Genomic DNA, 24,734 nt, shown 5'->3' with positions numbered 1-24,734 from the left:
AGCTGCCCCCTCAGCCCCCCCCCGGGGAAGGGCACTGGTGGGGCGGGACAGGGCCAGCCTTGAGGAGCCCCCAGAGCCGCCTCAGGACTGGAGCGTTCCCTGGAACATCCCCCCAACGCACCCCACCCCAGAAAGAGCTGGGGTGTTTTCTCTCCTGCCCCTCCCAGTCCTGATTTTGGGGGTGTGTGAATGTCGAGCAGGACTCCCCCCCCCTTCTTGCCCTGTCCGGCGCTGGCCTGAACCCGCCTGGCGCAGTAGGCAGGATTGGGGCACGGGAAGTAAAGGGGGAGATCCAGACCCACCCACCCGGCTCCAGCGGAGGAAGGAGCCCCATCAGCTGAGCAGGAGGGAAGACTGAGCGCCCATGGCCTGGGGGGGGCACCCCGAGCCCCACGTGGCACCCTGGCACGATCCTGGGATCGATCCCCCCCAAGAGCCCCCGAGAAGTTTCACGACGGCGTGGCCACCGAAGAGCGAAGGACAGCGCCACCCACGGATGAAGTTCCATGGTGTAGTTCCACGATTTATCCATTGGGGGGCACCTCAGGCCTCTGGGCTTAGGCCTTTCAACAGATTGGGGTGGGAAGCCATGCACGTCTATGATTTCATAGAAATCCTATAAAAGCCAAGTTCGAAGGGGCCTTACAAGGACATCAAGTCCAAACCACCACCACCCCACTCAAGGCAGGAATACAGTTTGGCCACTAGAGGGTGCCGTGGGGTACACCGTGCCAGTGCAGCCACCAGGTGGCGCTGCTTCGTAGTGCCCTCTCCTCATTTGCCCACCAAAGAGTAGAGATGCACATGTCACCCACCACCAGGAGGCACTGTTTCATGTGCAGTTTTCCAATTTATCCACCAGAAGTCATCCAGAGTTAGTCAATTCCCAGCGGTAGCCACCCGTGAGGCCTGTTTTGCAGTACAGTTCTCTGATTTACTCACCAGGGGGCAGTTTTTCAAGGGGGCTGTTTTCTGATGTACCTACCAGAGGGTGTTGTTGGAAGTGCACTACACCAAGGCAGCCACTAGAGGGACAGTCAGCTCTGGGAGTGCAGCCTTTTGATAGACTCCATTCAGTGGCCTGGATGTGGCCACTAAAGGGTACTCACGGGGTGCAATGGCACAAGAGCAAACACGGAGGGGTTGCCTGATGTGCCACCAGAGTGGCCCCTGAGTACCGGTTTCTTAGGCCTTTCCCTTGAGCCAGCGGTGTGTCGTTCTCAAAGGTGGCCACTAGATGGCAGAGAAGCAGGGCTCTACCCAAATGGGCCGCCAGAGGGACACGCAGGAGGCTTCTTCAGCACACAATTTAAGCCACTAGGGGGCGCCGCCGCCGCAGGGTGGCCTCAACCTTCTCCGTTGGGTCAGCTGGGCGCCGAGGGGGTTCGCAGCATATAAAATATAGCTGCCTTAGGGCCCCATGGGGGGCAGGGGGGCGGAGCCTGGAAGACAGAGGCCTTCGGACTGCAGTGCGGACGTTCGGCCACCAGGTGGAGCAAGAAGACCAGGGACGGTCACCCCAGGGGAAAGGGAGGACGGTTCTTTGGCGCGCAGGCGCGACGTCAGGGTTCTTTTCGGAGCCCTGAAAGCTTGCTGCGGGGCAGACAAAGGGGAGGGCTTGGGCGCTGGGGAGGGGCTGCCGCCCCATCCGTTGTCTCTCTCTCTCTCTCTCTCTCTCTCTCTTTGCCCCCCCAGCGAGAGGGGGGCGAGCCCCCTTTCCTGGCGAGCCCCCCTTCCTGGCGAGAGGGGGGCGAGCCGGGAAAGCGAGGTGCGCTTAGTGGGGCTGCATGGGTGCCGGACTTGTGGCGCACCCGCTCGTTGCCCGGCCTGGCGGCCGGCCTTTCCTCTAAGGGCCGGAAGGGCGGGGCTTCCGGCGGGAGTTCGCGCGAAGCCTGCCGGGGCTTGGAGTCCTTCCCGTGGGAGCGGCGGCGGAGATGGCGTCCGGCGGGAGCGGCGAGTTCGGCTCCGGGGCCCGCCTGGACCCGGGGGCGCTGATGGAGCAAGTCAAGGTCCAGATCGCTGTGGCCAACGCCCAGGAGCTCCTGCAGGTGAGAGCCTCCCCGCGCAGGGGCAGTCTATCTCCTTCCTCGGCCTCCGCCGACCTCTGGACTCCCACGTGCCCCGGAGAGGAGAGGCGGCGGTGGAGCCTTCCCATCCAGAGGCAGTCTACCGCTCCTTCCCCCTCTGCTCGAGAACGCCTTCCTCTCCCCACGGCTGGCCGCCTCCCCATGGGGTCGGGGGGGTGATGGGAAGGGGCGCCCCCTTCGCAAGGGAGACACACACACACACACACAAGGGCCCCTCGAGAGGGGAGGGCCCCACGAGTGGCCCCCAGGACGCCTGCGCACTGTGTGTGTTTGTGTGTCCCCCTCGCTCTCTCACACACACACCCGAAACCTTTCGGCCCCGTGGCGGTGGGGTGGGGCTTGCAGGGTCTCCGGAGAGATACACCGCCCTCCCCAGGGGGTCAGCCCCCATCATCATGTCCAGGCAGGGGCCAACCCAGAGGGAGGGCGGGAGAGGGGCTGCCTGGCTTTGCCCCCCCCATCCCCTCCCCGAAACCTCCCTCCTTGGGGGGCAGATCCAGCAGCCCTTTGAAGGTCACACGGGAGGGAGGGAGGGAGGGAATTGCTCTCCTTCCCTCCCCTCTTTTCTGGGTCCCTTCCCTAAAGCCGGAGGAAGAGCGCCGGGGGGGGGGTCTCCTCCAAGGGGAGGAGGGTGCTCACCCATACAGGCCCACATCCACGCCTTGGTCCTCGGGCCCCTCCCTCGGGCTCACCCCCTCGAGGCCACAGTCCCCTCCCTCGTGGTGAATGTGTCTTGGGGGGGATCCAGCAGCTTCTTGGGGCATCTCTTCCCATCCCCCACCATGACAGAGAGGGAGCTCCCGGCCTGACCCGCCTCTCTCCCTTTCCAGAGGATGACGGACAAGTGCTTCCGGAAGTGCATCGGGAAACCTGGGAGCTCCCTGGATAACTCCGAGCAGGTGAGCCTCTCTGTGTGGGGAAACCGGGTGGGGTGGGGCTCTTGCAGGGACCAGCAGGCCTAGTGAGAGGCTTCCGCTGGTCCCCAACCCGGATCGACCCTGGCCTGTCTGTCCATCATCACTGCCCTTCTCCCTTCCTTCCCTTCTTGTTCTTCCTTCCTTCCCCTTGCGCAGAAGTGCATCGCCATGTGCATGGACCGCTACATGGACGCCTGGAACACCGTCTCGAGGGCCTACAACTCCCGGCTGCAGCGGGAGCGAGCCAACATGTGACGGCGGCCTGACGGGGCCCTTCCCATGCTGCACGGACTCACGTAGGGCAGGGTGGGTCGTGGCCACTCGGGAGGGGGGGGGAGACGGGTTTCTCCAGCTGGGACACCGCCTGTGGGGCAGACATTAAAGTGAGCACGGGCCGCCCCACCACCTCCGTTTCCTCTCTCTTCGCTGTGGCGCCACTGAAGCCGGAGGACAGCCGGGAGGGGGGACAGTGGGGCTGGGCAGCCGTTCTGCTAGGGGGGGGGAGGCCTATGGCCTCTCCACACCCGGATCAGTCAAGGGGGAGAGGGAGGTCCGGATCAGCCACGTTCTAAAGGATCAGGAGGTGATTTCTTGCCCTCCAGTTTTTGCAAAATTGCACCGAGCCACGTTTCACAGGAAGGCCTCTTTATTCAGAGAAAAAGGTCTACGTTGGCCCAGAGCGGGGGCGCTGTCAGCACCTCCCGGGCTACGGGCTACGTTCAGGCTGTCGAGGGCCTATCCGGGGTGGGGGGACAAGGCACTCTCCCCTTTCTCGGTGGCCTCTCTTTTCTTCCCGAGAGGCATCACTCTTTGAGGTTCTGCCCGATCCAGCCCCGCACGGCCGTCACTTTGGCGTAGACTCCCGGGAAGAAAGGGCGGGCGCAGCCGTAGCCCCAGCTGGTGATGCCGGCCAGGAACCAGCGCCCAGAGGGCTCTCGGCAGGCCAGCGGGCCGCCGGCGTCGCCCTGCAGAGGGGAAAAAAGGCAGCGGGAGCCTTGGAGGGCACCCCCTAGGCAGCCCCACCCCAAGGACACACCAGGGGGGAGCGGGGGATGGCTCGGATCTGGGGGAGTGGAGGGGTTCCAGAGGGTCTCCGGTGAAGGGGAGGACGTGGGACTCACGGAGCAGCTGTCGACGGCGCCTTGCGGGAAGCCGGCACAGAGCATCCGGCTGCTGATCTGGACAGGGTAGAAGCGCCGGCAGTCGGCCTCCGCCAGCAGCTTCACAGCTGCCTTTTGCAAGTGTTTGGACGTCGGTCCTGAAGGGGGAAGGCACGGGTGAAAGAAGAGCCGCCCCGCCCCCCCCCCGGCCAGCCTCCGCCGGCGGCCCTTGCCTGGCAAGACTTAAGACTTGCGGGATGTGCAGAGACCCCACTGCGATAAAACGCAAGACGCCGACAAAGAGAGCGTGCCATGGCCACGTGCGGAGAACCACAAGGCGGCCAAGCCGCCTGTGGGGCAGGGTGCAGGCGCTCCCAAGGAAGGGAGCCCCCGGCCGCCGCCGCCCCCCCTCACCTCCTTCCTTGGTAGATCCCCAGCCGGTGATGAAGCACGGGGACCCCGCCGGAAAGCGGTGGGTGCCGTCAGGGAGGCAGATGGGCTTGACAGCCCGCGAGTAGCGGAGTGGGGAGGCCAGCTCCAGAAGGGCCATGTCGTAGTCCAGCGTGTAGGCGTTGTAGAAGGGGTGCCGGAGGATCCGAGCCACCGTCTCCACCTGCCCATCCAGGCCGCTCAGGGAGGGTGTCCCAAGAACAGCCACCCACAGCTTGGGGTTGCTGTATCTGTGGGGAGGAGAGGGGGCAAGGCAAGGCTTCCGCCGGCCAGTTGGGCAGGGCCTGGCCTTCGCATGGCAAAACCTCCACCCCCTCTTGGCCCAATGCCCCGAGCCTGGAGGAGAAGGGGAGGGAGCCAAGGAGGGGCATCCCCAGGCTAGCGCCCATCGGGCGGACGACTCTCCCCACCACAGGGGGGGCAACTCACCGGTCGAAGCAGTGGGCGGCCGACAGGAGCCAGCGCTCGGCGATCACGACGGCGCCGCACTTGTGCTCCTTCCGACGCAGCCACAGGCTCACCTGCCACGGCCACTCTCCGCGGGCTGCCCCACTGCCCCCCACAATCTTGCTGAAAGCCGTGGCCAGGGTCAGGCCGCAGTCTGTGGGGAGGAAGGGAGGACATGAAGGGAGTGGGGGGGGGCTTGCTCCTCTCCGGCTTGCACCTTGAGAGTGGTGGGGGAATACTCCCCTCATCCTTCCTTGCCCCCCGCATCGGCAGGGGCCAGAGGCAACGGCAGGTCCCCAAGGCAGGCCCGGCTTGGCCGACCTCACCAGGCATTGGTGGGGGGGGGGCGCACTTACCGCAGTCGGCCTCATCCTTGCCGTTGCTGCAGTCTGGGATGCCATCGCACTCTGGGTTCACCTTCCCGATGCAGACTTTGCTGGAGCATTTGAAGGTGGAGGGGCTGCAGGGAACACCTGGGGAAGGAGGGGTGGGTCGCCGAGGAGGGGGTCAGAGGCCTGAGATCCCCTCGCTCCCTCGTGCTTTGGGCCCCACAAGTGGGACGGGGGGGGTTGACTGCATAGAGACCCCACCCATCCACCCCTCGGAACGGCAGGTATCAGAATCGCCCCAAAGGGAAACCGTTCCCGACAGTGTCAGGAAAGCCCCAGGACAGATCTTACGGCCCCCTTAAAGCCTGACCCGTCGAGGGTGCCAGAAGCCAGACCCCCAGACCCAAGAAAGACTCCCCCCCCCAGGACAGGAGGACTGAAGGATGAGAGGGGGGTTCCCTCTCCGTCACGGAGCCCCCTCCCCACGGCACAGGCTGACGGACGCCTTTGCTACCTGGAAGCGGAGGAGCTCGGGAGAAGCTGGCGGTCATCCGGGAGAGGCTGGCGCCGGCCCGGAGGCTGGTGCTCAGCAGAGGCCGCGTCATCCCCTGGCTGGCTGAGGGCTGGCTGAAGGCGGGCGCAGAGGAGGTGGCCGGGATGCTGGAGGAGGCAGGCAGGGCTCCGACCAGGCTCCCGGGGACGGTGCCCGGGCGCAGGGAGGCCATGGCGTCCACGATCCAGCCCTTCAGCTTGGTGATCCGGGTATAGACCCCGGGCCTCTTGGCCTGAGCACAGCCCAGGCCCCAGCTGACCAGCCCGGCCAGGTAGAAGACCCCCGGGGTCTCCTCGCACGCCAGGGGTCCACCCGAGTCGCCCTGGAAGAGAGGCAGAGGGGAGGAGGCTGGGCTCCCTGGGCCGATTGGTGCCCTCAGCTGGTGCCAGGGACCAAAGGGACAAGACGAGTGGGTGGTGCCGCACAGCCTCCCTGCCTCCAAACTTACTCCCCCCCCTCCCCAGGGTCACCCCGGGCGCCCTTACCTGGCAGGAGTCGACCTGGCCCTCCAGGAAGCCGGCGCAGAGCATCCGCTCGGTGAGGGAGAAGTTGTACAAGGCGTTGCAGGTCTTCTGGTCGAGGATCCCGACCGAGGCCCGCTGCAGGTTCTCTGGCTTGGAAGCTGGGGGCCGGAAGGGAACGGGGAATGGCGGTCAGCAGCCTCCTTCAACCCACTCCCAGCGGGAGGGGGCGGTTCGGCTCTCCTGGCGCCTCCCTTACCGTTGCCCTCCCGGACGCTGCCCCAGCCAGAGATGAGACACTTCTGGCCCGCAGGGAACTTGTGGACGGCCAGCGGGAGGCAGAGGGGCTGGACGTACTTCCCGAAAGTCAGCGGGCGGCTGAGCTCCAGCAGGGCCACGTCGAAGTCCAGCCGGGCCGGGTCATAGGCCGGGTGCGCCACCACCCGCTTGACGCTCGCCTTGACCGAGGAGGTCTCGGCGGCCGCCAGGGAGGTGATGCCCGCAAAGGCCACCAGGCGCTCGGCCTTGGTGCTGCTTGCGGGGGGGCACAAGAGAGAGAGAGAGAGAAGACACCCGTCCACGATTGGTGGGAACCACGGCGGACAGGAAGGAGGGGGGAAGGAGGTTCCCCGGGGGGCGCGGAAGGCCGATTCCACCGCCAGGCCCCCCCACCTGTGCCCAGCCGGCCTACGTACTGGTTGAAGCAGTGGGCAGTGGAGAGCAGCCACCGCTCGCCGATGATGGTGGCCCCGCAGAAGTGCTGCAGACCCTCCTGGAGGCTGACCTGCCAGGGGATCTCCCCCCGGGAGGCGTCCACGCCCCCCACGATCTTGTTCGGCTTGGCGAAGCCTGGCCTCCGGCCACACTCTGCAGGAGGGAACACAGCGACCCCCACATCCAAGTGAGCGCCTGCCGGCCCCCCATGGCAGGGCACAGGAGCCCCCGCCATCCCCCAGCCCAGGGAGGGGGGCCTACCTTGAGGCCAGGCCATTGTGGCTGCCGGCCGGTCCGTGGCCACAGTGGGGCGGAGCTTGCCACCAACCACGGTGGTGGAGGCCACGGGCCAGGACAGTGTTGGGCGGCTGAGGCCAGGCTGGGCAGGGGGGGCGGCCATGGTGTGCAGGATCCAGTCCCTGAGCTTGGTGACTCGTGTGTAGACGCCTGGGCGCCGGGCCTCCGCGCAGCCAATCCCCCAGCTGGTGATGCCGGCCAGGAAGAAACGGCCGGAGGTCTCCTCGCAGACCAGTGGGCCCCCGGAGTCCCCCTAAGGAGGAGGAGAGCCGGTCAGGGAAGGGGCAGAAGCCCACCTGGCAGGAGGGGCCCCCCAGGGGCCCCAGCTTCGCCCTCCTGCCGAGGCACCCAGCAGGGCCCGGATGTCCCACAGCCCGTACCTGGCAGGAGTCCACCTTGCCCTCCAGGTAGCCGGCGCACACCATCCGGGCGGTCAGGGCGTTCTTGTAGAGGGTGGTGCAAAGTGCCTGGTCCAGCAGCTCCACCGTTGCCTTCTGCAGCAGCTCCGGTTTTATCACTGAGGGAGAGGGAGAGGGAGAGGGAGGGGATGGGGACGGGGGCAGAGGAGAGAGATAGAGGGCAGAGGAGAGAGAGAGAGGGCATCAACAGCCCCCCACCCACCTCCCGCCCGAGGCAAGTCTCCAGCCTGTCCTGCTCCCAGCGCCAGGCAGGCACCCCCAGGGTAGAGCTGACACGGGCGGGGGGGGGAGTCTCATGTGCCAAGGCCAGACTGGGAAGACACAAGACTTTTCTACAGCTCAGTATGGAAACGCAGAGCCCCCTCCTCTGCTCTTGCTTCAGAGGCCAGCCTGCCTCACCATCACCACCCCCACCACCCTGGTTTCAAAACCAACATTAGCAGTGGAACAGGACAGCATGGACAGTCCGCCCGCCTGGCGGCCCTCCAGCTTGCCCTAGGCAAAGCGGCTGCTTACAGAAGTCCTCCTTCAGGTATCCCCAGCCCGAGATGAGGCACTTCCTGCCCACGGGGAAGGCGTGGCTGGCGGCCGGCAGGCAGACAGGCTGGACATACTTGGAGAAGGCCAAGGGCTCCGCCAGCTCCAGCAGGGCGATGTCATAGTCGGCCGTGTCTGTGTCATAGGAGGGGTGCCGTAGGATGCGGGCCACGCCGGCCTTCGCCCCGACGCCCTCGCCACCCCCGCTCAGCCAGACACTTCCTGCGTGGGCCGTCCAGCTCCCGGGATCCTGGAACCTGCAAGGCAGGACGAAGACGGCTCACACGGCCAGAAGCCACCGTGCACGGCGCTCCTCTTGGATCAGGCGGTGTTTCCCACTGACCCCAAAGTTCAGCCCCTGCCCCCCCACCCTCTAGTCAACCCCTGGCGGAGCAAGGAGGGCGTCATGGCCTTACTCATTGAAGCAGTGAGCGGCCGAAACCAGCCAGCGGGCGGACAGGATGGTGGCCCCGCAGAAGTGCTCGTGGTTTTCCTGCAGGCTGACCTGCCAGGGGAACTCCCCCCGGGAGGCCTGGGAGCCGCCCACGATCCGGCTGGAGGCCTGCAGGGCCGGGCGGGCGCCACAGTCTGCAAGAAAGCCGGGAAGGAGGTGAGGAGGAATATATAGATGGAAGGAAGGAGGAAACAAATGAAATTATGAAGAAATGAAAGAACAAAGGCAGGAGCTAATCTTGGAAGGAAGGAAGGAAAGAAACCCACAGCCCTCCCCCCCACCCGACAAGCAGCCACCCTCCCCCTTCCCCCCCCCCCACGCAGGGAACCCACCACACTCGGCCTCGTCAGACCCGTCAGCGCAGTCCCGGCGGTCGTTGCACTCTGCGTTCTGCACCACCACACACTGGCCGCTCCGACAGGGAAAGGCGCTCCCAGGACACCGGCCTGCAAGCAGAGCACAGGCGGGGGGGCAAGGTCTGTCCCACATCCCTCCGTCTCGTCCCCACCTACCCCCACCCTGGGGGCAGGGGAGACACTAGCCCCACATCCTCCTCCTCTGTGGCTTTTTTGCTCTGGGCAACCAGCGGAGGGGCCGGAACCCCTGCCCAGCAGGCCCACATGAAGAGGCCACTGTCGCCCTTGGGGTCCCTGGGCGGAGACGGATTCACCAGCCAGCCAAGGTGCGCCGCTTACCTGATTTCCGAGCCATCCCAGAGGGAGAGAAGCTGCCTGCAAGCGGGAGAGAAGGTGAGGCAGGGAAAGGCTGAGCTGCCCCCCAGGGAAGACCCTGACCGGGCCACGCTCTCCCACGGCCCGAGGGCCTGCCTGCATGGGCACCAGCCTCTGGGTGGGGCGTGGAGCTCCCTTGCTGGACTGAGACATGGAAAGGGGTCTTGATTCAAGCCCACTCTCGGCCACCATGAGATGCTCTTGGGGGGGAGGGACATCTTAGCCCACACCCTCCCGTGGGGCGCACACGGCCCTGGCCAACCTGGAGGCAGGGCCGAAAGAGAGCCCCCCCCCCGGGGCCCTACCTGCGAGGGATACCGACGAGAGGGTGCCGTAGGTGGCCAAGGCAATCCCCTGCCCTCCGAGGGCGGCCGCCAGCCCCCGGCTCAGCGCCTCTTCCTCCTGGGCAGGGCTGGGCGGCTCCGTGGAGAACCAGAGGCGGAGGCGGACGAGGACGCTGGCGTTGCCCCTCCTGCCAACAAGGGGGGCAAAGGGGTCTCTGTCGGGCCCTTTGGCGGCCAACTGTCACCCCCCCCATGCGCAACCTCGGAGGATCAGGGAAGGCGGGGGGAGCCTCACCTGTACTGCAGGACGGAGCAGCGGGCGCAGCGGCCCTCCAGGGAGGAATTCTGGAAGCTGCTTCGGAACTGCAAGGCGGAGGAGAGCCAGTGCATGGGGGGGCATCCTGCCTGCCATGGGGCAAAGGGTGCCCCCTCCTGCCCAACCTCCTGCCAGAGGGCCACAAGGAAGAGCCTCCCGTGGCCTCCCTGCCCGCCAGCTCCGGACTCACCAGTCCCTCCAGAACCGGGGTGAGCATGCGGGAGTAGTCCGAGCCCGGGTGCTCCAGGCTGCTCTCGTAAGGAATCCCCCACAACTCGGCCACGTGCTCCACGACAAATTCACGCTGCGCCAGGAAGGCTGGGGAAGAGGAGGAGGAGAGGGAACGAGTTCCGAACTCCGGGGGGGCGGCGGAAGGACACCCCCAAGGGGACACCCGAGGACGGGCGGGGGGTCCCGTGGCGGGCGAGACTGGGCCTCTGACAGGCCGCCTTCCGCTCTTGCCCCTGGGGATTTGGCCCTTCCAGCCCCATGTGGAGGAAGCAGCCCCGAAAGGGCTCCCGGCCCAGATCCACGCTCCAAGCAGGCGAGGGACTCACCCACAAGGACCCCGCCACCTCCCGCCAGGAGAGCGCTCGCCAGGAGGGCGGCCACGGTCTTCCGAACGCACAGGGGGCGGCCTTTCGCAGGGGGTAGCGCTGGTGCTTCGCGCTCCAGCGCCGGCTTGGCCGAGATGGCCGAGGGCCCCATGGCAGCCCCACAGCAATCTAGAAGGGGGAGAAGGCGGCATCTCTGGTGAGAGAGGGAGGCGCGAGTCCCTGTTTGGGGCACCCATTTCCTGGGGTGGCCCTGAGACCGGTCTCGGGGCCACCCCCGAGGGAGCCCTGCAGTGGCCCCTCTCCCCTCCCCGACACCTACATACACCTTTGTCCCCCTCCCCAGCATTCCTTCCTGGGCTCGGGGGGGCAGGTTCCATGGGGCCCCGTTGCTGGTCCAGGACCCCCCTCCTTCCCTGCCGGGCTCCCCCGGGCTGCTCCTTCCACAGATCCCCCCCCCAATGCCTCCACCTTCCCTGAGATGCCCCTGCCCGCACAGGAGCCACCTGGGCAGTGCCTTTCTCTGGAGGGGGTGCGTTGTGTGGGGCCTAGGGGTCACGGCAAAGGGAGCTGAAGGGCTGGTGAAGGGAAGAGAGAGATAGGGACTCACAAGGCCCCCCAAACGCCCCCCCTTGAGCTGCTGTGGCTCTTGGCCCCAGAGCCCAGGAGCTGCACCCCCAAACATCCGGCAGGCCGTGCAGGTAGAAGGCACCCCAGAGAGAGGGGGGAGGGAGAACTCTTGGGGAGAGGCTGAAAAAGTGGGCTTTGGGGGTGAAAAGGAAAAGGAGCCCCAACGACTTCAAGGGGGAAAGCCTGCCAGTTCTCACTGGGCCTGAGCAAGGGGTGTGTGGGTGGGTGTGAGCGAGCACATATGCAGAGGAGGGGCGGAGAGGGGCCCGGCGCCCACAGCGGCCAAGCTGGAAGACAGAGCAGCCCTGTCTCGCCCAGCGCCACCCCTCAGGCGGGCCGAACACAGGCGCCCATTGTCGTCCGCTGGGCCTCCGATTCCTGCCAGTCCCAGCTCAGAGGGAGGTTCCCACCCAGAGCCTTTGAACTGGCCGGGACAGGAGGAAGAGGGGACGAAGCCCCCGCCGGGCACAGGCTTCCCCGACACCCCAGCCGCCAGGCCCGCCACCATTCCCTGTCGGGCAAGCTCCCTTTCTCACGCAGCCGAGGCCCCCGAAAGAGGTCGCCGGAGAAAGCGTAGAAACCCCGGAGGCCCCTGGTGAGCCACGGGGGCGAACGGTGAGATGGGCCACAAGCCACTCAGAGGGCACCCCAGAGACCATCTCCCACAGGCCTCAGCCGCCCCCCGGAGGGGGACCCGTAGAAGCCCGGGTGCCCAGTCCTCGGCCCCCAAGGAAGCTCAGTTGCCCCTCGACTCTCGCCTGACCTTTCTGAGGCTCCCGTGCAGCAACGCCAGCCCGAGGTGGATCGGGGAGTGGTGGGCCCCTGGACCGGCCAGCCGGCGTGTGGCCCTTTGCCTCCCAAGCCGGAGAACCCCAGGGTTAGCCTCAGGAGCTCTGCAAAGAGAGAAAAGCCCTGTCAACCTCAAGACCAGCGGAGGGAATCCCGCACCGCTGAAAGAAAGCTGAAGCAAAGTCCAGGGGCCGCGGCAGGGCCCCCCACCTCCTCCTCGGTTGGGACAGGGAAGCCGCTGGCCCCGCCGGGGAACCTCCTTCGCCTTCGCCTCCTGCAGGAAGCCAAAGCGGCAGAAATGGCCACCGCTTTCCACCCAACCCCATGCCCGGCCCACCCGTCAGCCGCCCCACCTTGGGGGGCGCGGGCAATGCCTTCGTGTTGCTGAGCCCTCATCCCAAGAGGCTGAGATGGATGGAGAGGGAGGGAGGGACTCCCTGCCCAGGCACCCCACCCACCTCCCCCTGGGTTGGTGGAAAGCAAAGAAGTGCAGAAGGGGGTCTGGATCGATACCCCCCCCACTGGCCCTGAGGGTCCAAAGCTCCCCCTCTGAGTGTGTGCCTCCAGTAGCCAGCAACGCTGGCCCAAACAGGGTGGGTGGGGTGGGGTGACCGGCCTGACCCACCAGGCTCACAATTTTGTATGCACTCCACCCACCCTCCCACTGCCACCCCCACCCCTGGTTGCCTTTTACAAAAAAACTCTTTGGCTAAACTGGTCTTTCTGGTTCCCCCTCTGCTCTCCTTTTCTGCCACTTCTGTACCAGGTCCCCCCCCCCGCACCTTGCCCGCTAATCACCCACCCCTTTTCACATCCTTTTCAAAAGCAAGCAGGTAACCCAAGAACCCCTTCGGACAAAAGGGGGGGGTGCGCCTCCGTGCCAAGGCTTGACTCTCCCACTGCGGCCAAGTAGCACAGCCTGTACTGAGGATGCCCAGGCCAAGCCGGGCACGTAGGTTCCCCCACCACCACCGCCCAGTTCAGGTGGGGGCACTCAGCATCCCTGGGGAGACTCCCCACAGACGCTCGACCATGGAAAGCCCCCCCCCAGTGCCCGGTCCCAGGCACACCGCGGCATGGTTGCAGCCATAAGGACGGAGAGCGCAGGAGGGGATGAGACCCTGTAGCGGGTCTCCTGACAAAAGATTTGGGGGCAACCCCAATCGCACCCCCTCCTGCCCACCCTGGCGGGCACCGCGTGGGCGTTCCGGTTCTCTCCTTCACCGCCGAACCGCCGCTAACCTCCAGCAGCGCCCCTCCTGTTGAAGCAGGGGACCCCTCCCCAGGAGAGCCTCGCCCAAACCAGAGACTCAAAAGCCAGAACAGAGGAGACTCAAACACCACTCAGGAGCCTGGCGTCTGAACGACTTTTGCGTTTTGTCAAGTTTTATTGATTCATTTGCTTTTGTAAAATAAATGTTCCATGTACATTATTTATAAAATGGCTTAAATTAAGGCATACTCCTGCAGTATCTAAAACAAGCATCCGTCCTTCTGCCTGAGCGAGCACTGGCTCCCCCTACCTTCCGCCAAGAAGCTGGGCCAAACCGAGAAGAGTCTTTTTTCTTTTCTCTCTCTCTCTGTCTCTCTTGCACACAGACAGACACACAAAACCTGGCTGGCCTCAGGGGTTGACGGTCCTGGGGACAAAACCAAGGGGGCCGGGTGGGGGCCTTCGGTGGGTCACAGACCCTCGGGTGGATCACCGGCGACTCGGCAGAAGCTGGTCAACGTTTGAACAACAGAAAAATGGCAGAACAAGATCTGACAGTCCGGGGAAAAAATGCAGACACGCAACAACATGGTCATGGAAGAGACAACGCAGAAATCCGCAAAAGGTCTACTGCGCCGTAGCAGGCTTGGGAGACCCAAATGAGATTTAGAACCCCCTGTCCAGCCCCACCCCCTGAGGGGAGCCCTCCCCCCCTCCCCTTTTAAGAAGACCTCAGCTTTTGGCCAGTCCCTCTCTGGCACCCAGGGGGTTCATACACTTCCTAGGGCTGCAATGGGGAAGGTTGTGCTCCATAACTGGCAGGGCCCCAGCCTCAGCGACAGAGGGCATGGAGGGGACGGGCGGCATCTGGAAGAGGGTCCCCCCCGGCCCGCTGCCTCTGGGGGGAGTCCGAGCTCCCCCTCCTGCTCCACATCCCAGCCAAAGGGCTCAGCCTGACCCACAAAGTGTAGGGCCTGGGCCCCACACGTCAGGAAGGGTCCCTAGTCAGCTGGGCGAGCAGCTGACACCCCCAAGGGAACGGGTGGGAGCTATTTCCAAGGGAGACCCTCACAGCAGGAGGGAAGGAGAGAAGCTGGTTAGGAGGGAGTCCTAGGGACCAGCAGGCGGTAGGAGGGGGGGAGAGACCCCACAGTCAGAGGGGACCTCCCTTCTCCCTCCGCCATCTCTGCCAGGGTGAGCACTCCGGCAGGCCGAGGAGGCACGGAACTCCTGCCATCCCTCCGCCCGCAGAACCGGGGCACAAGGAGGCCGTTTGCGGTGACAACCCACCGGCCAGTCCTGGGGTTGCTCTGCACAGACCCGGCATCCTACGCAACCAGACCCCCTTCAAGATGCAAAGCCCAGGGGAAACTGTTGGCGAAGGGAGGGCCGGCTCCCTCCTCAAGGTGGGCTCCTCCCCAGACAGGAGACCGAAGGGGAAAGCGACCGGACCGTCGGAAGGCAGGCAGGCGGGGGCCAGTCCTGGTTCCTGAAACGCGGGGTCCCCTGCAGGCAGTGGGAGGCCCCTCCCAGAGCAGCACAGCCCTAGGCTAGGCCAGTCTAAAGCAAGATTGCAGCCCACACAAGTGGAAAATGCGGGACCCCCACCGTCCAAAACAAAATTTTGCTGTTTCAAAATAAAACAACATCCCCCAGCATCGGACAGGGGGGGGCGCAAGCAGGAAGTCCGAAGCGTCCCTTTAGGGGGCCGGCGAGCAACAGCCGGCCTTCATTCCTACCGGGACCCTAATGAAAGCACCATAGTCGGAGACGGGGGGGGGGGCGATGTGAAATGCCAAGATCTCGGAGGGTCCAGAATGCGGCAAAGGGGGACATGGCGGGCACGGCCCTCGGGGGGGGGTGGAACGCAGTGGCGAGCCAATGAGTCCTTCATTCCTCTGATGGGGAGAGAAAGGGGCAGGAAGGGAGCTGAGGTGGGGAAGGGATGGAGGCGAAGAAGGGTCGGAGGGGGCGGGGGGGCTCTTAGTCCGTCAGGCTGGGGGCCACGGCCGGAGGGCTCTTCCTTCCGGCTGCCTCCACGTCCTCCGGAGGGGCCGGCTCTTCCGTAGGCGGCCTGGAGGGACCCTCGGGGCCCGAGGGCGGCTCGTGGGGGTCAGCCACGTCCTCCTCTGGGTCCTCCTCTTCCTCCTCCAGCGTCTCCGAGAAGGGGACCGGACGCTCCCCAGCATCGAGCAGGGCCTCAGGCGGCTCCTCGGTGGGGGACGGTGGGGCCACAGCAGGGTTCTTGGCGCCTGCCCGGGAAGCCAAGGAATCGGCTTCTTTTGGAGGGGCCGGGCAGCTGACAGGGGAAATGACGAGAGGAGGGTGAGGCAGGTCTTTCTGCACAGAGGAGAAAAAGCCCAGTCAGGAAGAAAAGGAGCAGGAAGAGGGGGAGAGCAGCAGCCACTCACTCACATCCCCCACCTCCCCCCCCGGCCTCCACCTGGCAGCCCCCTCCAGGCTCACCCCCCTCCTCCTCCCCAGGGCCACCCTCTGGGGCTTCTGCCCTTGAGGCAGCCCCCCCCCCGCCTACAAGAGACTCCTTTCCTTTGCTGTCCCACAAGCCCAAAGCCGCTGTTCGGAGAAAGAGAGAAGCACAGTGTTTCCTACGACCAAAGAGGAAGCCCTCGAGAAAAAGAGGAGGAAAGAAGGGTGCCAAGGCTCCCTCGGCTCTTTGGGAGAAGGCCGTCACGAGCGGAAATCTCAACTGGGAGTCCAGTTAGGGGCCTTGTCTAACCTGAGACCTTTCTGGAGGAGACTCAGAGCAAACTGGTATTCACCGCAAAGCCACTGCCGGTCCAGAACATGGCCAGCTCCTTGCGCCAGAGGGCCACCACGAAGCTGGCCAGCAGCGTGCAGGGGACGAGGTAGAGCAGGGCCGGCTGGCCCTTCTGCATCAGGGCCAGGGCCACAAAGGTCACCAGGAGGCCGAGGCCGTAAGCTGCAGGGGGGAGCAGAAGGGAGAGCACAAGAGCCAGTGAGGGGAGAGCAGGAGGGCCAGCAGTGTGGGGCTTGGCAGGAGGTCTCGGAGGGGGTCAGGCCTCCCTCCCACTCTGCAGACAAGGCACCGACCTTCCTCCCAGGTCTGGAGCAGATGCTGGCCTGGGAAGCAGCCGTGGCGGGGGAGAAGAGGCCAGAGCGGCCCAGGGACCTCCACTGGGGGGAAGCAAAAGGGCCACAGACGGCTGAGGGTGGGGGGGCTCTATGTGGGCAGGATCCGGCTCCCCCCACAGACTGAGAGAACGTACCGATCGTGCAGGTGACAAAGTACACCCGGGAAGACTGGACCTGGATGTCGAACCGGTGGCAATAAGCAACCAGGAGGCCTGTGGGGAGAGGGAGAGGTCAGCTGAGGGCAGCGGAAGAAGACATCGGCCCCAGGGTGGTCCCTCCAGCCTGAAGTCAGTCTGGGGCTGCTGCCGCCACCGCCAGAGAAAGGGAGGAAAGCAGGAGGCGCCCCACCTGGCACCAGGATGTCCCCGAAGCCCAAGAGCGAGAACGGCCGGTCGCAGAGCGCCAGGGGCGAGAAGTTCAGCCGGGGGACCTTCAGCACCATCGGCAGCTGGGGAAAGGAACAAGGAAGCTCATGTCCTCACCGGGGGAAAAGGAGGAGGGTAGGACCCTGGAGCGGCTCGGATGGAGGAGGGTGGCCACTAGTTCCGCTCACAAGAGGAAAACTTCCTGGTCTGGATTCCCGCCCCTCTCGGACCAGGGCCCCTGATCCTTTCCTGCCCACCCACCCGCCTGCCCTCCTCCTCCTCTTCCCCCAGCTTCCAGCCTGGCCCCAGAGCTGCTCTCCGCTGGCAAGATCTGGCCCCGGCGGGTCTCCCCAAGGGCTCCTACCCACCTTTTCATGCGTGGCGGAGTCGGTGGGCCCAGCTGCCACCTCCACCATGATACTCTCCCCCGTCTAAGAGAAAAGACAGACGAGCCAAAGGATGAGGGCACGAGGAGGGGCGGTAAGGCTCGTTTATTCCGCCGATTCCCTTCCAGCCACTTCTCTTCCGATGCCCTGGCCCCCTCCATCTCCTGGAGCCAGGGAGCAGGTGTGCCCACATCTCCCTCCCTCTGACAGGAGACGTTGGGCGGTTCACTTGCTGGGGGGGCTGCTGGCCCGGAAAGGTCCGCCCTGCCCTGGCCCATCTCCCGGGGGCGTGTCAGGGAGCGCGCCGTGCCTCCTGGTTGACCCCCACACACTCCCACAACTCTGTGAGAAAGGGACAGAAGCCCACCCCACTCCAACGGCACCCCTGCTCCGCACAGGGGCCCAGGCGGCCTTCCACACCCACCTTGGTCAGGTACGGGGTCACGAAAACGAAGAAGACGTCGTAGACGAAGAGGACGAGGAGGAGCAACGTGCAGCCCTACAGGAGGGGAGACAGAAGGGAGGGACTGGGGCACGCGAGGAGAGGAGACCATTGGGGCACCCCGCTATGCGGCGGTCCAGGGAACCTTGGCGCTGCCTCTCTCCTCAACCGAGGGAGGCCCTCGGCCTGCCTTGGCCTCCCTCCCCCCTTCCCCCGCCGAGACTCTCCCTCCAGGAGAGAAAGGACCGGCTTCTGACAGATGACCGGTGGGAAGCCGAGGCCCAGAGAAGGACCAGCAGGCTCTTCTGCCTCCAAGCCAGGATGGCCGCCCGCCCATCCTCGGGAGTCCTTGTGCCCCCAAGAGCTCTCCTGCTGACCTGTCACGGACTTCCCCCTCAGCCCCACCTCACAGGGCTGCGGAGAGGGAGAGAGGAGAGCGACAAAGCAGGCGCCAAGGCTCTGCGAGGGTGTCTTCCAAGAGGCCAGACACACACACACACACACACACACAATCCCCTTTCTCAGCAGCCCTTTGGGTGGAGCCCCTCCCTCTTTGCGGCCCCCACCGAAGAGCTCAGCTGGCCTGGCCAGCGCCAGCCTCCACCTGCCCCTCCACCAATATGGCTCCTACCTTGAAAGTGGGCAGGCGGATGGTTTTCAGCATGTAAAGGCAGAAGGCGATGCCCAGGGCATCCTGGAGGATCCAAGCCCACCTGGGGGGGGGGAAGAGCAAGCGGGTGTAAAGGGGAGAGCAGGGCAATGCCAGACCCCCTCGACCCATCCACCCACACCTTCTCTCCCAGTCAGCTCCACCGGCTTCGCCCTGCAACACAGGACTGGAGAGAGGAAGGGAAGACAGAACACCTGACTTACTGGTCCTCATTCCGGAAAACCCCCCAGACCAGGCTGACAGCCACGCAGAAGACTGCCAGGAGCAGCATCCGGACCTGGGGGCGCTTATGGAAGTAGGGCAGGTTGTTATCTGGGACCCTGAAAGGCAACAAAGACAAGGGAACCAGGAACACGGAAGGGGGGGGAGAGGTAATTAGTGGGGGGGGCAGCCTTGATCAGCACCACCCCCTTCCCTGCCAGCCCAAGCTACCCGAGCAGGAGGGCTGGCATTCAGCAGGTGCAGCCTCTGTTCTGCAGGCAGAAGCTTCTCTGGTACAAAAGGTGGGAAAGCTCGGCGGCCACAGGAGAACTGAGCCCTACCCACTAGAGGCAGAACCGGTGGGGATTGGAGAGCCCAAGATTTGGCCCGGCTGGGACCCTCCCAAGCCTGGCTGAGGACAGAGGGTGGGGGACTGGGACCCCTACAGCCACCTGCCAGCCACCTGAGCTCACTCGGTCAACCTTTTCCTTCTGGTTCTTGCCCATTTTGCAAGTCCTGTGCCCTCCAGCCCTTTTGAGGCACATGCTGAATAAACAAGGGCCACCCTCCATGCGCCTCCCTACCTGCATTTGCCAATGGGGAGCCTCCGGACAAAGGGGGAGAGGCAGCTGTAGAGGCCGATGGAGGCCGCCAAGCAAAAGATACCAATGATGGCGTACACTTGGGGGGGGGGAGAGAAAGGAGAAAAGAACAGAACAGGTCAGTAGGAGGTGAAAGATGAATTCTTGAGCCCTCTGGACCCCAAAAGAATGAAAGGGGGTCCCTTTTTTGCAGGAGGCCACCCGGCGACCCATACCAAGCTGATCGTAGAAGTAATAGAGGAGGACGAGCATCGAACAACACATGACCACGAAGACGCAGATCATGATGGGGGTGACGTCGACCGTCTCGTCCTCATGCTTCTCCCCTCCGTCATCCCGCTTGTGCTTCATGTATCGCCTGAAAGGGAGAAAGGCCTCTGGCATTCTCCGGCACTCTGACTGAAGCCAGGACCTCTAGCACACCAAGGAACTGCCCCCCCCCGCCGGTCCTGCACTCTTGCTCCAGGGAGGACGCAGCTAGAAACCCATCCGGAGCAGAGCCAGGCAGACGGCTGGACTCTGAGAAGCGGCTGTGTAAAGAGACCGTCTCCTTCTCTAGTCACTCAGCCTCCGGCCCCCGACGCCCACCCCACCCCAGTTGCCAGCCACCCTGGGGACCCCGCTTACTTTTTCACATCTCTGCTACCAGCCCAGTAGCCCCCCAGGGCCACCGTGCCCACGGCCATCAGAAAGATGATCACCATGTTGTAGTCCAAGACCGGCTCATTAGGGGCGTACAGCGCCACTTTGACAGATGGGCCAAAGCTCTGGAGAGACAGTGGGAGTGCAGAAAAGCAATGGCGGGGAAGGAAGGACGGAAAAGAAAGGGTTAAGCGCATCTCCCCAAAATGCCACAACACTACAGAACTTCTGGGCAACGAGAATGGCTCCAGTGCTGATCCAGAGGCTCACTCCACCACGGGAAGCACCTGCACCCGGCCCTCAGAATGGATGCCATCCCTTCGCAAAAAAAAAAAAGACAATCCCAGGGCACAAACCACCATTGGTGTTTCTGAATCACAAGCACACCCCATTCCAACCCACCAAGGAACAAAGAGTTAATCGCTTGTGCTATAAAACATTGATTGTTTCTTATCTAAAGGAAGATTTGCTGCTGAACCAGGCAGTTTTTATTTTCTTAAAAAGCAGGGCTCTGAATAACAGAGAGAGTCGAAACCGCTTTGAACAAAGACCGATCGCTGCCTGGCGTAGCCCGGACCGGCTCGCCGGACCGTACATGGCATCTGAGCGGCCACCCTGACGCTCCATGGCCGCAAAAGCCGGCCGCCTTCTGCGTTCTGATGGAACCCGGGACCCTCCAGCACACAAACCAGGCATAAGCCATGGGGCTCACCCTGCCAATGTCCAGCATGTCCGAGTAGCTCAGGAGAGCCACGGGAATGTCGATCTCCTCATACTGGCTCCGGTTACCAGCTGGGGGAACCTGCCCAGGAAACAAACAGAGGAGGATGATCCCATTTTCCAGGCACACGTGGCGTGATCACCTGCCCAAACCCAAAACCTGGCAGTCTAAGTGACAAGCTCCCCTCTCTTTCCCGCTGCTTTAGAGGCACCTCTAGCAAGAACGCCAGAGACAGACAGCCTTCCCCCTTTGAGGGGGAGCTGGTCAGAGAACATGCAAGTCCGTCCCAAGGGTCACTTTGTCACTATCATACTGCCAAAAGGAAAATCTTTTTTTTCCTGCGGAAAGGAAAGAACAGGCAGAAAGGGCTGCATGGGAGAGCCTCCCACCCACCCCCACCCCTTAGTTTAGAGATCGAGACCCATCCACACAGGCACCCACGGCCCTGCTAGAGACTCACCAGCTTCTCCCGGCTGACAATCAGCAGCCCCCGAGCGCCATTGATCTGGGCCAGGCGGACTTTCTCGTAGAACGTGCAGTTCCCTCGCATGACCATGGGGATGCTGTTGCCGAAGCCCCCGTCCGGCACGTCAGAGGGCGTGCACAAGACGGACACGGTTTGGTCCTGCAGCTGCAAGAGAGACTGGAGGAGGAGGGGGGAGGGAGGTAGGAGATTAAAGACAGAGGAAGCCCAGCAGCCAGAGGGAGGGAGGGAGGAGCGGAGGGAGATTGTGCCCCCCCAGGGAGCCTCCTTGGCACCCACCACTCACCGCTTTGCCCAGGTCGTGGGGCAGGTGAGCCCACTGGGAGTTGAAAAGGATGCAGTAGTCCTTCCCTGGGGCCCTCCCTTTCTCGGAGAACACGCGAGCTATCCCGTACTCGCCGGACACCTGGACACGTTGCACATGCGCACGCACACACACACACACACACACACACACACACACACACACACACACACACACACACACACACACACACACACACACACAGAGGAGGCAGCACAGAGGAACACAGTTGGGGGGGTGAGAGATTGCTTCCTCCTCCTTTCTCTCTCCCCCCCCCTGCAGCCTCCAGGTCAGGTCGCCCTCCTCCCCCTCTTCTCCCAAAGCCCTCAGGACAGCGACACGCCTGGAAGGAGGGGCAGAGGGGGGGCTGCTGGGGATGCCCCCCCGAAGCCACACACCCAGCAAAAAATAAATTAACCCATCCACCCTGCTTTGTAGAGGGGCCTGGAAGGGTCTTCGTCGCCGGCCCCCCCAAAGGACTCGGGGAGGGGGGCAAGCAGGAGGAAGAGGGGGGCTGGGGGGACGGCGTGTCTCCCTCGGGGGCCCCCCGCGAACACAGGCCTCCCCCCCGGGACTGGCTGGACCCACTCGAGGGGGAAGAAGAGTGGGGGGAGGACGGGGGGGCTCAAGGCGAGGCCGCCCTTCCTTCCCTCCCGGGACGTCTGAGGGTCAGCGGGGGGGGGAGCGAAGAAAGCGAGAAAGCCCCTCCTCCTCGCCCCCCCCACTGCGGACCCGAAGGAGGACAGTAGCCCATCGCCACCCCCGGGTCTTCCTCACCTGAGAGACCCATGGCAGGAGGAGGAGGAGGACGAGCGCCCGCAAACCCGGCAAGACCCGCCGCCCGGAGGAAGGAGCCGGAGCGCCCGCCATCGCCGCCTATTGTCCTCCTCCGGAGGGGAAGCCGGGAACAGGGACAGGCGGGGAAAGAAAGAGGGGGGAAGAGCAGGCCTACTTCCGGTCCAGAACGGAAGTGAAGGTTGGTTACCAGGCAACACGACCCGGAAGCCTCCGTTCCCGCCAGGCCTTTCCTCCTCTTTCTCGGCCAGGACACAGAGAGCAAAGAGCCTAGAGAGCCACAGGGGCTGCGACGGCGTCTCCGAGGAAGGGGCGGGGCCGGAGGGCAAACATTCTGTCCTGATTGGGAGAAGCGGCCGGAAGGGCACCGCGGAAATCGCGGGCGAGTGACAGTGAGAGGGCGAGGGGGCCGAGGGCAGGATGCCTGTGGAGAGCAAGATGGCGGTGAGTCAAACGAGGGGCCGCCGAAGGGTGGGGACGACGGGAGGGGGGGAAGAGGAGGCGGAGGCCCGGCCCGGCAGATATCTGGCCAGGAGGCCGGTGGTTTCCCCTGCTGGCCTCCGCCTCGAGGGGTTTCCTGGGGAAGAGAAAGGAAGGGGGGGCTGCCTGGGGGAAGGTGGTGGTGGCTGCGGGGGAGGAGCAGGGCAGGGCGCCCCCGCCTTGATCTCGAGAGTGTATTGGGGGGAGGGCGGGAAACCGTCCAGGGCTCCAGAGGAGCGAAGCCCCCCCCCAAAAAAGCCAGAAGGGTGAGTAGGGAGAATGCCCAGATGGTGGAGAGGGCTGGGGATGTGTTGGTGGGGGTCGGAGCCGAAGGGCCGCAGAGGGAGGGGGGCCGGCGTGGGGGGGGAGAGGTCTCCGCCCCGGAGCCTGAGCCGCTGCCTTCACAACAGGGCCCTCCTTCCCTCCCTTTCCCCGCCCGGTTTTCAAGCCTTTCCCTGCTTGCCTTGCAGGAGAAAGAGAAGAAGAAGAAGGAGAGCATCTTGGATCTCTCCAAGTATATCGACAAGACCATCCGCGTCAAGTTCCAGGGTGGACGCGAAGGCAAGAGCCCCCCCCCCTCTTTTTTCCCTCCTGCCTTCCCTTGGCTTCTGCTCCATCTCTCTCCTCCCCCTTTCCCTTCCCTTGGATTTGGGTCTCCCTTCCCCTCTCCATCTCCTCCTTGCCCCCTTATTATTATTGTTATTATTGTTATTTGGCCTCGACCTGCTCCCGGAAACTTCTTAATATATTTCCTGGTGTTTTTTCCCCCCCCAAAAAAAAACAGCCAGCGGTGTTTTGAAAGGATTTGACCCTCTTCTGAATCTGGTACTGGACGGCACCATTGAGTACATGAGAGGTGAGTCTGAGGTACAGAGCAGAGATTCCCCGTTGGCCCGCTTGCTCCGGCCACCATGGCAGGCATTTGCCTTGTTCAGGAATGTCTCTTGCATCTCTTTCAGATGTTGATGGTTTAAAACAATCAGAGGCTGACAGGAGGATGGGGTGTGTGTGTGTGTATCGGTTGGCCTTTGGTTTCTTTCTGTCACCAGAAGCTGGCCTGAATTACACCGCAAGTCAGCAGACTAATCTCTGTATGTGTGTGCTTTTTTGTTTGTTTGCTTTAGATCCAGATGACCAGTACAAGCTCACAGAAGATACCCGCCAGCTGGGACTAGTGGTCTGCAGAGGCACCTCCGTAGTTCTGATCTGCCCCCAGGATGGAATGGAAGCGATACCAAACCCTTTTGTACAGCAGCAAGATGGCTAGCATTATTTTTTAATGGGCTACTGTTGAAAACTACAGAGGACTGGAAAGGAACCCCCATTCTGCAGGGGATTTTTTTTAATGTTTGTTTCATAACAAGGAAAGGCTGCGTTCAATTTAGGTTATTTCCTTTGTAGTCTGGCAGCCATTGAAAGAGGGCAGTTTGCAATTGAGAGGGGTCCTGAACCTTTTTTTCTGAAAGTTACCTCTCGCTGTTATTAATCCCTCTCGCTTCTGATCAGAGTTTGGAGCCAGTGAAATAATGGGAAGCATTATGATGAGATGCACCAAAGTAAGAGACTTGTGACGATTATTGGTCTTTTTTTCCCCTACTGGATAAAAAATGTGTGGTTTTTTATACAGTTCTGTTATCTCTCCAAGGTTTCAGTTTTCTTTTCTGTTTTTGCCCAGTACATATTCTGTCTTCGAAGCCGGGGTGGGCAGAAGCTGGACCTGCAGCCTCTTTATTTTTTATTTTTATTTTTTACACCACTGCTCAAAGCGCTGGGCGTGTTGATGAGGGTTATACAGAATTCTTAGCTCAAAGTGGTAACATTCTCTCACCCAGAGAGCCCACTGCATAATAAAAGTTGTCCAAAACAAGCACTGGCTGTCATAATTTGAGCTGTAAAATGAACTGGTCAGTTGGCACTTTGGATTTGCATCAACATAGTGCTAGTTATAAGCACCCCATATATATTGTGAGTCCTGATTTTTAAAAATCCTTTGTTCATTCAGAGGAAAAGTCTGGCATCCAGTAGCACAGGCGAAGGTCACCTCCACCTGCTGCTATTTTGCTTCAAAGCCTCTTCATTCAAGAGGCCGACCTCTTTGCTTGTCTTGTAAAATCGTACATGATTTACCGCTGTCTGTGCCCTCGACCAGGTGGCTCTCCAAGTTTGGTCCTCCTGCCATTTTATCCTCCTGTTCCCAGACCCCTGGCCAGCGTCACCACCCAGTGCCCAAAACTGGAAGAATGTCA

At 63.2% G+C, this 24,734-nt stretch overlaps 4 protein-coding genes across 9 annotated transcripts; 2 read left to right on the top strand and 2 right to left on the bottom strand.

Annotated features, from left to right (window-relative positions):
- Window positions 1-1,876: 1,876 nt before the first annotated feature.
- TIMM13 (translocase of inner mitochondrial membrane 13) lies at window positions 1,877-3,409 on the top strand. The gene is made up of 3 exons (XM_020794211.3): window positions 1,877-2,048; window positions 2,918-2,986; window positions 3,161-3,409. Exons 1-3 carry the CDS (start codon window positions 1,935-1,937, stop codon window positions 3,257-3,259), a joined length of 282 nt encoding a protein of 93 aa, XP_020649870.1. The 5' UTR covers window positions 1,877-1,934; the 3' UTR covers window positions 3,260-3,409.
- A 223-nt stretch (window positions 3,410-3,632) lies between these two features.
- On the bottom strand, window positions 3,633-12,529 carry TMPRSS9 (transmembrane serine protease 9). 4 transcript variants are annotated; one of them, XM_078378893.1, is made up of 20 exons: window positions 12,280-12,529; window positions 12,044-12,173; window positions 10,654-10,821; window positions 10,287-10,414; window positions 10,076-10,143; window positions 9,802-9,968; window positions 9,461-9,496; window positions 9,098-9,211; window positions 8,728-8,899; window positions 8,389-8,568; window positions 7,736-7,872; window positions 7,320-7,608; window positions 6,604-7,211; window positions 6,369-6,505; window positions 5,845-6,205; window positions 5,358-5,474; window positions 4,984-5,155; window positions 4,519-4,784; window positions 4,126-4,262; window positions 3,633-3,969 (listed from the first exon to the last, which is right to left on the bottom strand). In XM_078378893.1, exons 3-20 carry the CDS (start codon window positions 10,802-10,804, stop codon window positions 3,808-3,810), a joined length of 3,402 nt encoding a protein of 1,133 aa, XP_078235019.1. In that variant the 5' UTR covers window positions 10,805-10,821; window positions 12,044-12,173; window positions 12,280-12,529; the 3' UTR covers window positions 3,633-3,807. The 4 variants fall into 4 exon arrangements, with proteins under 4 accessions (XP_078235019.1, XP_078235020.1, XP_072834312.2 ...); XM_078378894.1 differs by having other exon boundaries at window positions 6,604-6,878; window positions 7,040-7,211; window positions 8,291-8,568; window positions 12,044-12,527; XM_072978211.2 differs by having other exon boundaries at window positions 6,604-6,875; window positions 7,040-7,211; window positions 8,291-8,568; window positions 12,044-12,527.
- An 898-nt stretch (window positions 12,530-13,427) lies between these two features.
- Window positions 13,428-22,216, bottom strand: SPPL2B (signal peptide peptidase like 2B). 2 transcript variants are annotated; one of them, XM_020794163.3, is made up of 15 exons: window positions 21,991-22,216; window positions 21,196-21,315; window positions 20,886-21,068; window positions 20,417-20,506; window positions 19,690-19,829; window positions 19,278-19,420; window positions 19,045-19,141; window positions 18,463-18,579; window positions 18,221-18,302; window positions 17,572-17,646; window positions 17,130-17,192; window positions 16,745-16,844; window positions 16,531-16,608; window positions 16,063-16,223; window positions 13,428-15,622 (listed from the first exon to the last, which is right to left on the bottom strand). In XM_020794163.3, the coding sequence occupies exons 1-15, from the start codon at window positions 22,081-22,083 to the stop codon at window positions 15,266-15,268; spliced, it is 1,899 nt and encodes a 632-aa protein (XP_020649822.3). In that variant the 5' UTR covers window positions 22,084-22,216; the 3' UTR covers window positions 13,428-15,265. The 2 variants fall into 2 exon arrangements, with proteins under 2 accessions (XP_020649822.3, XP_020649823.2); XM_020794164.3 differs by having other exon boundaries at window positions 15,486-15,622; window positions 16,020-16,223.
- Window positions 22,217-22,290: 74 nt separating this feature from the next.
- LSM7 (LSM7 homolog, U6 small nuclear RNA and mRNA degradation associated) lies at window positions 22,291-24,355 on the top strand. 2 transcript variants are annotated; one of them, XM_020794167.3, is made up of 4 exons: window positions 22,291-22,452; window positions 22,959-23,049; window positions 23,273-23,344; window positions 23,613-24,355. In XM_020794167.3, exons 1-4 carry the CDS (start codon window positions 22,429-22,431, stop codon window positions 23,753-23,755), a joined length of 330 nt encoding a protein of 109 aa, XP_020649826.1. In that variant the 5' UTR covers window positions 22,291-22,428; the 3' UTR covers window positions 23,756-24,355. The 2 variants fall into 2 exon arrangements, with proteins under 2 accessions (XP_020649826.1, XP_072834318.1); XM_072978217.2 differs by lacking the exon at window positions 23,273-23,344.
- The last annotated feature ends 379 nt before the right edge of the window (window positions 24,356-24,734 follow it).

The sequence above is a fragment of the Pogona vitticeps genome, chromosome 7, assembly GCF_051106095.1.
Source record: "Pogona vitticeps strain Pit_001003342236 chromosome 7, PviZW2.1, whole genome shotgun sequence".
Lineage (NCBI taxonomy): Eukaryota > Metazoa > Chordata > Lepidosauria > Squamata > Agamidae > Pogona > Pogona vitticeps.
The sequence above is the reverse complement of the archived record's forward strand: the minus strand, read 5'-3'. Positions and strand labels throughout refer to the sequence as shown.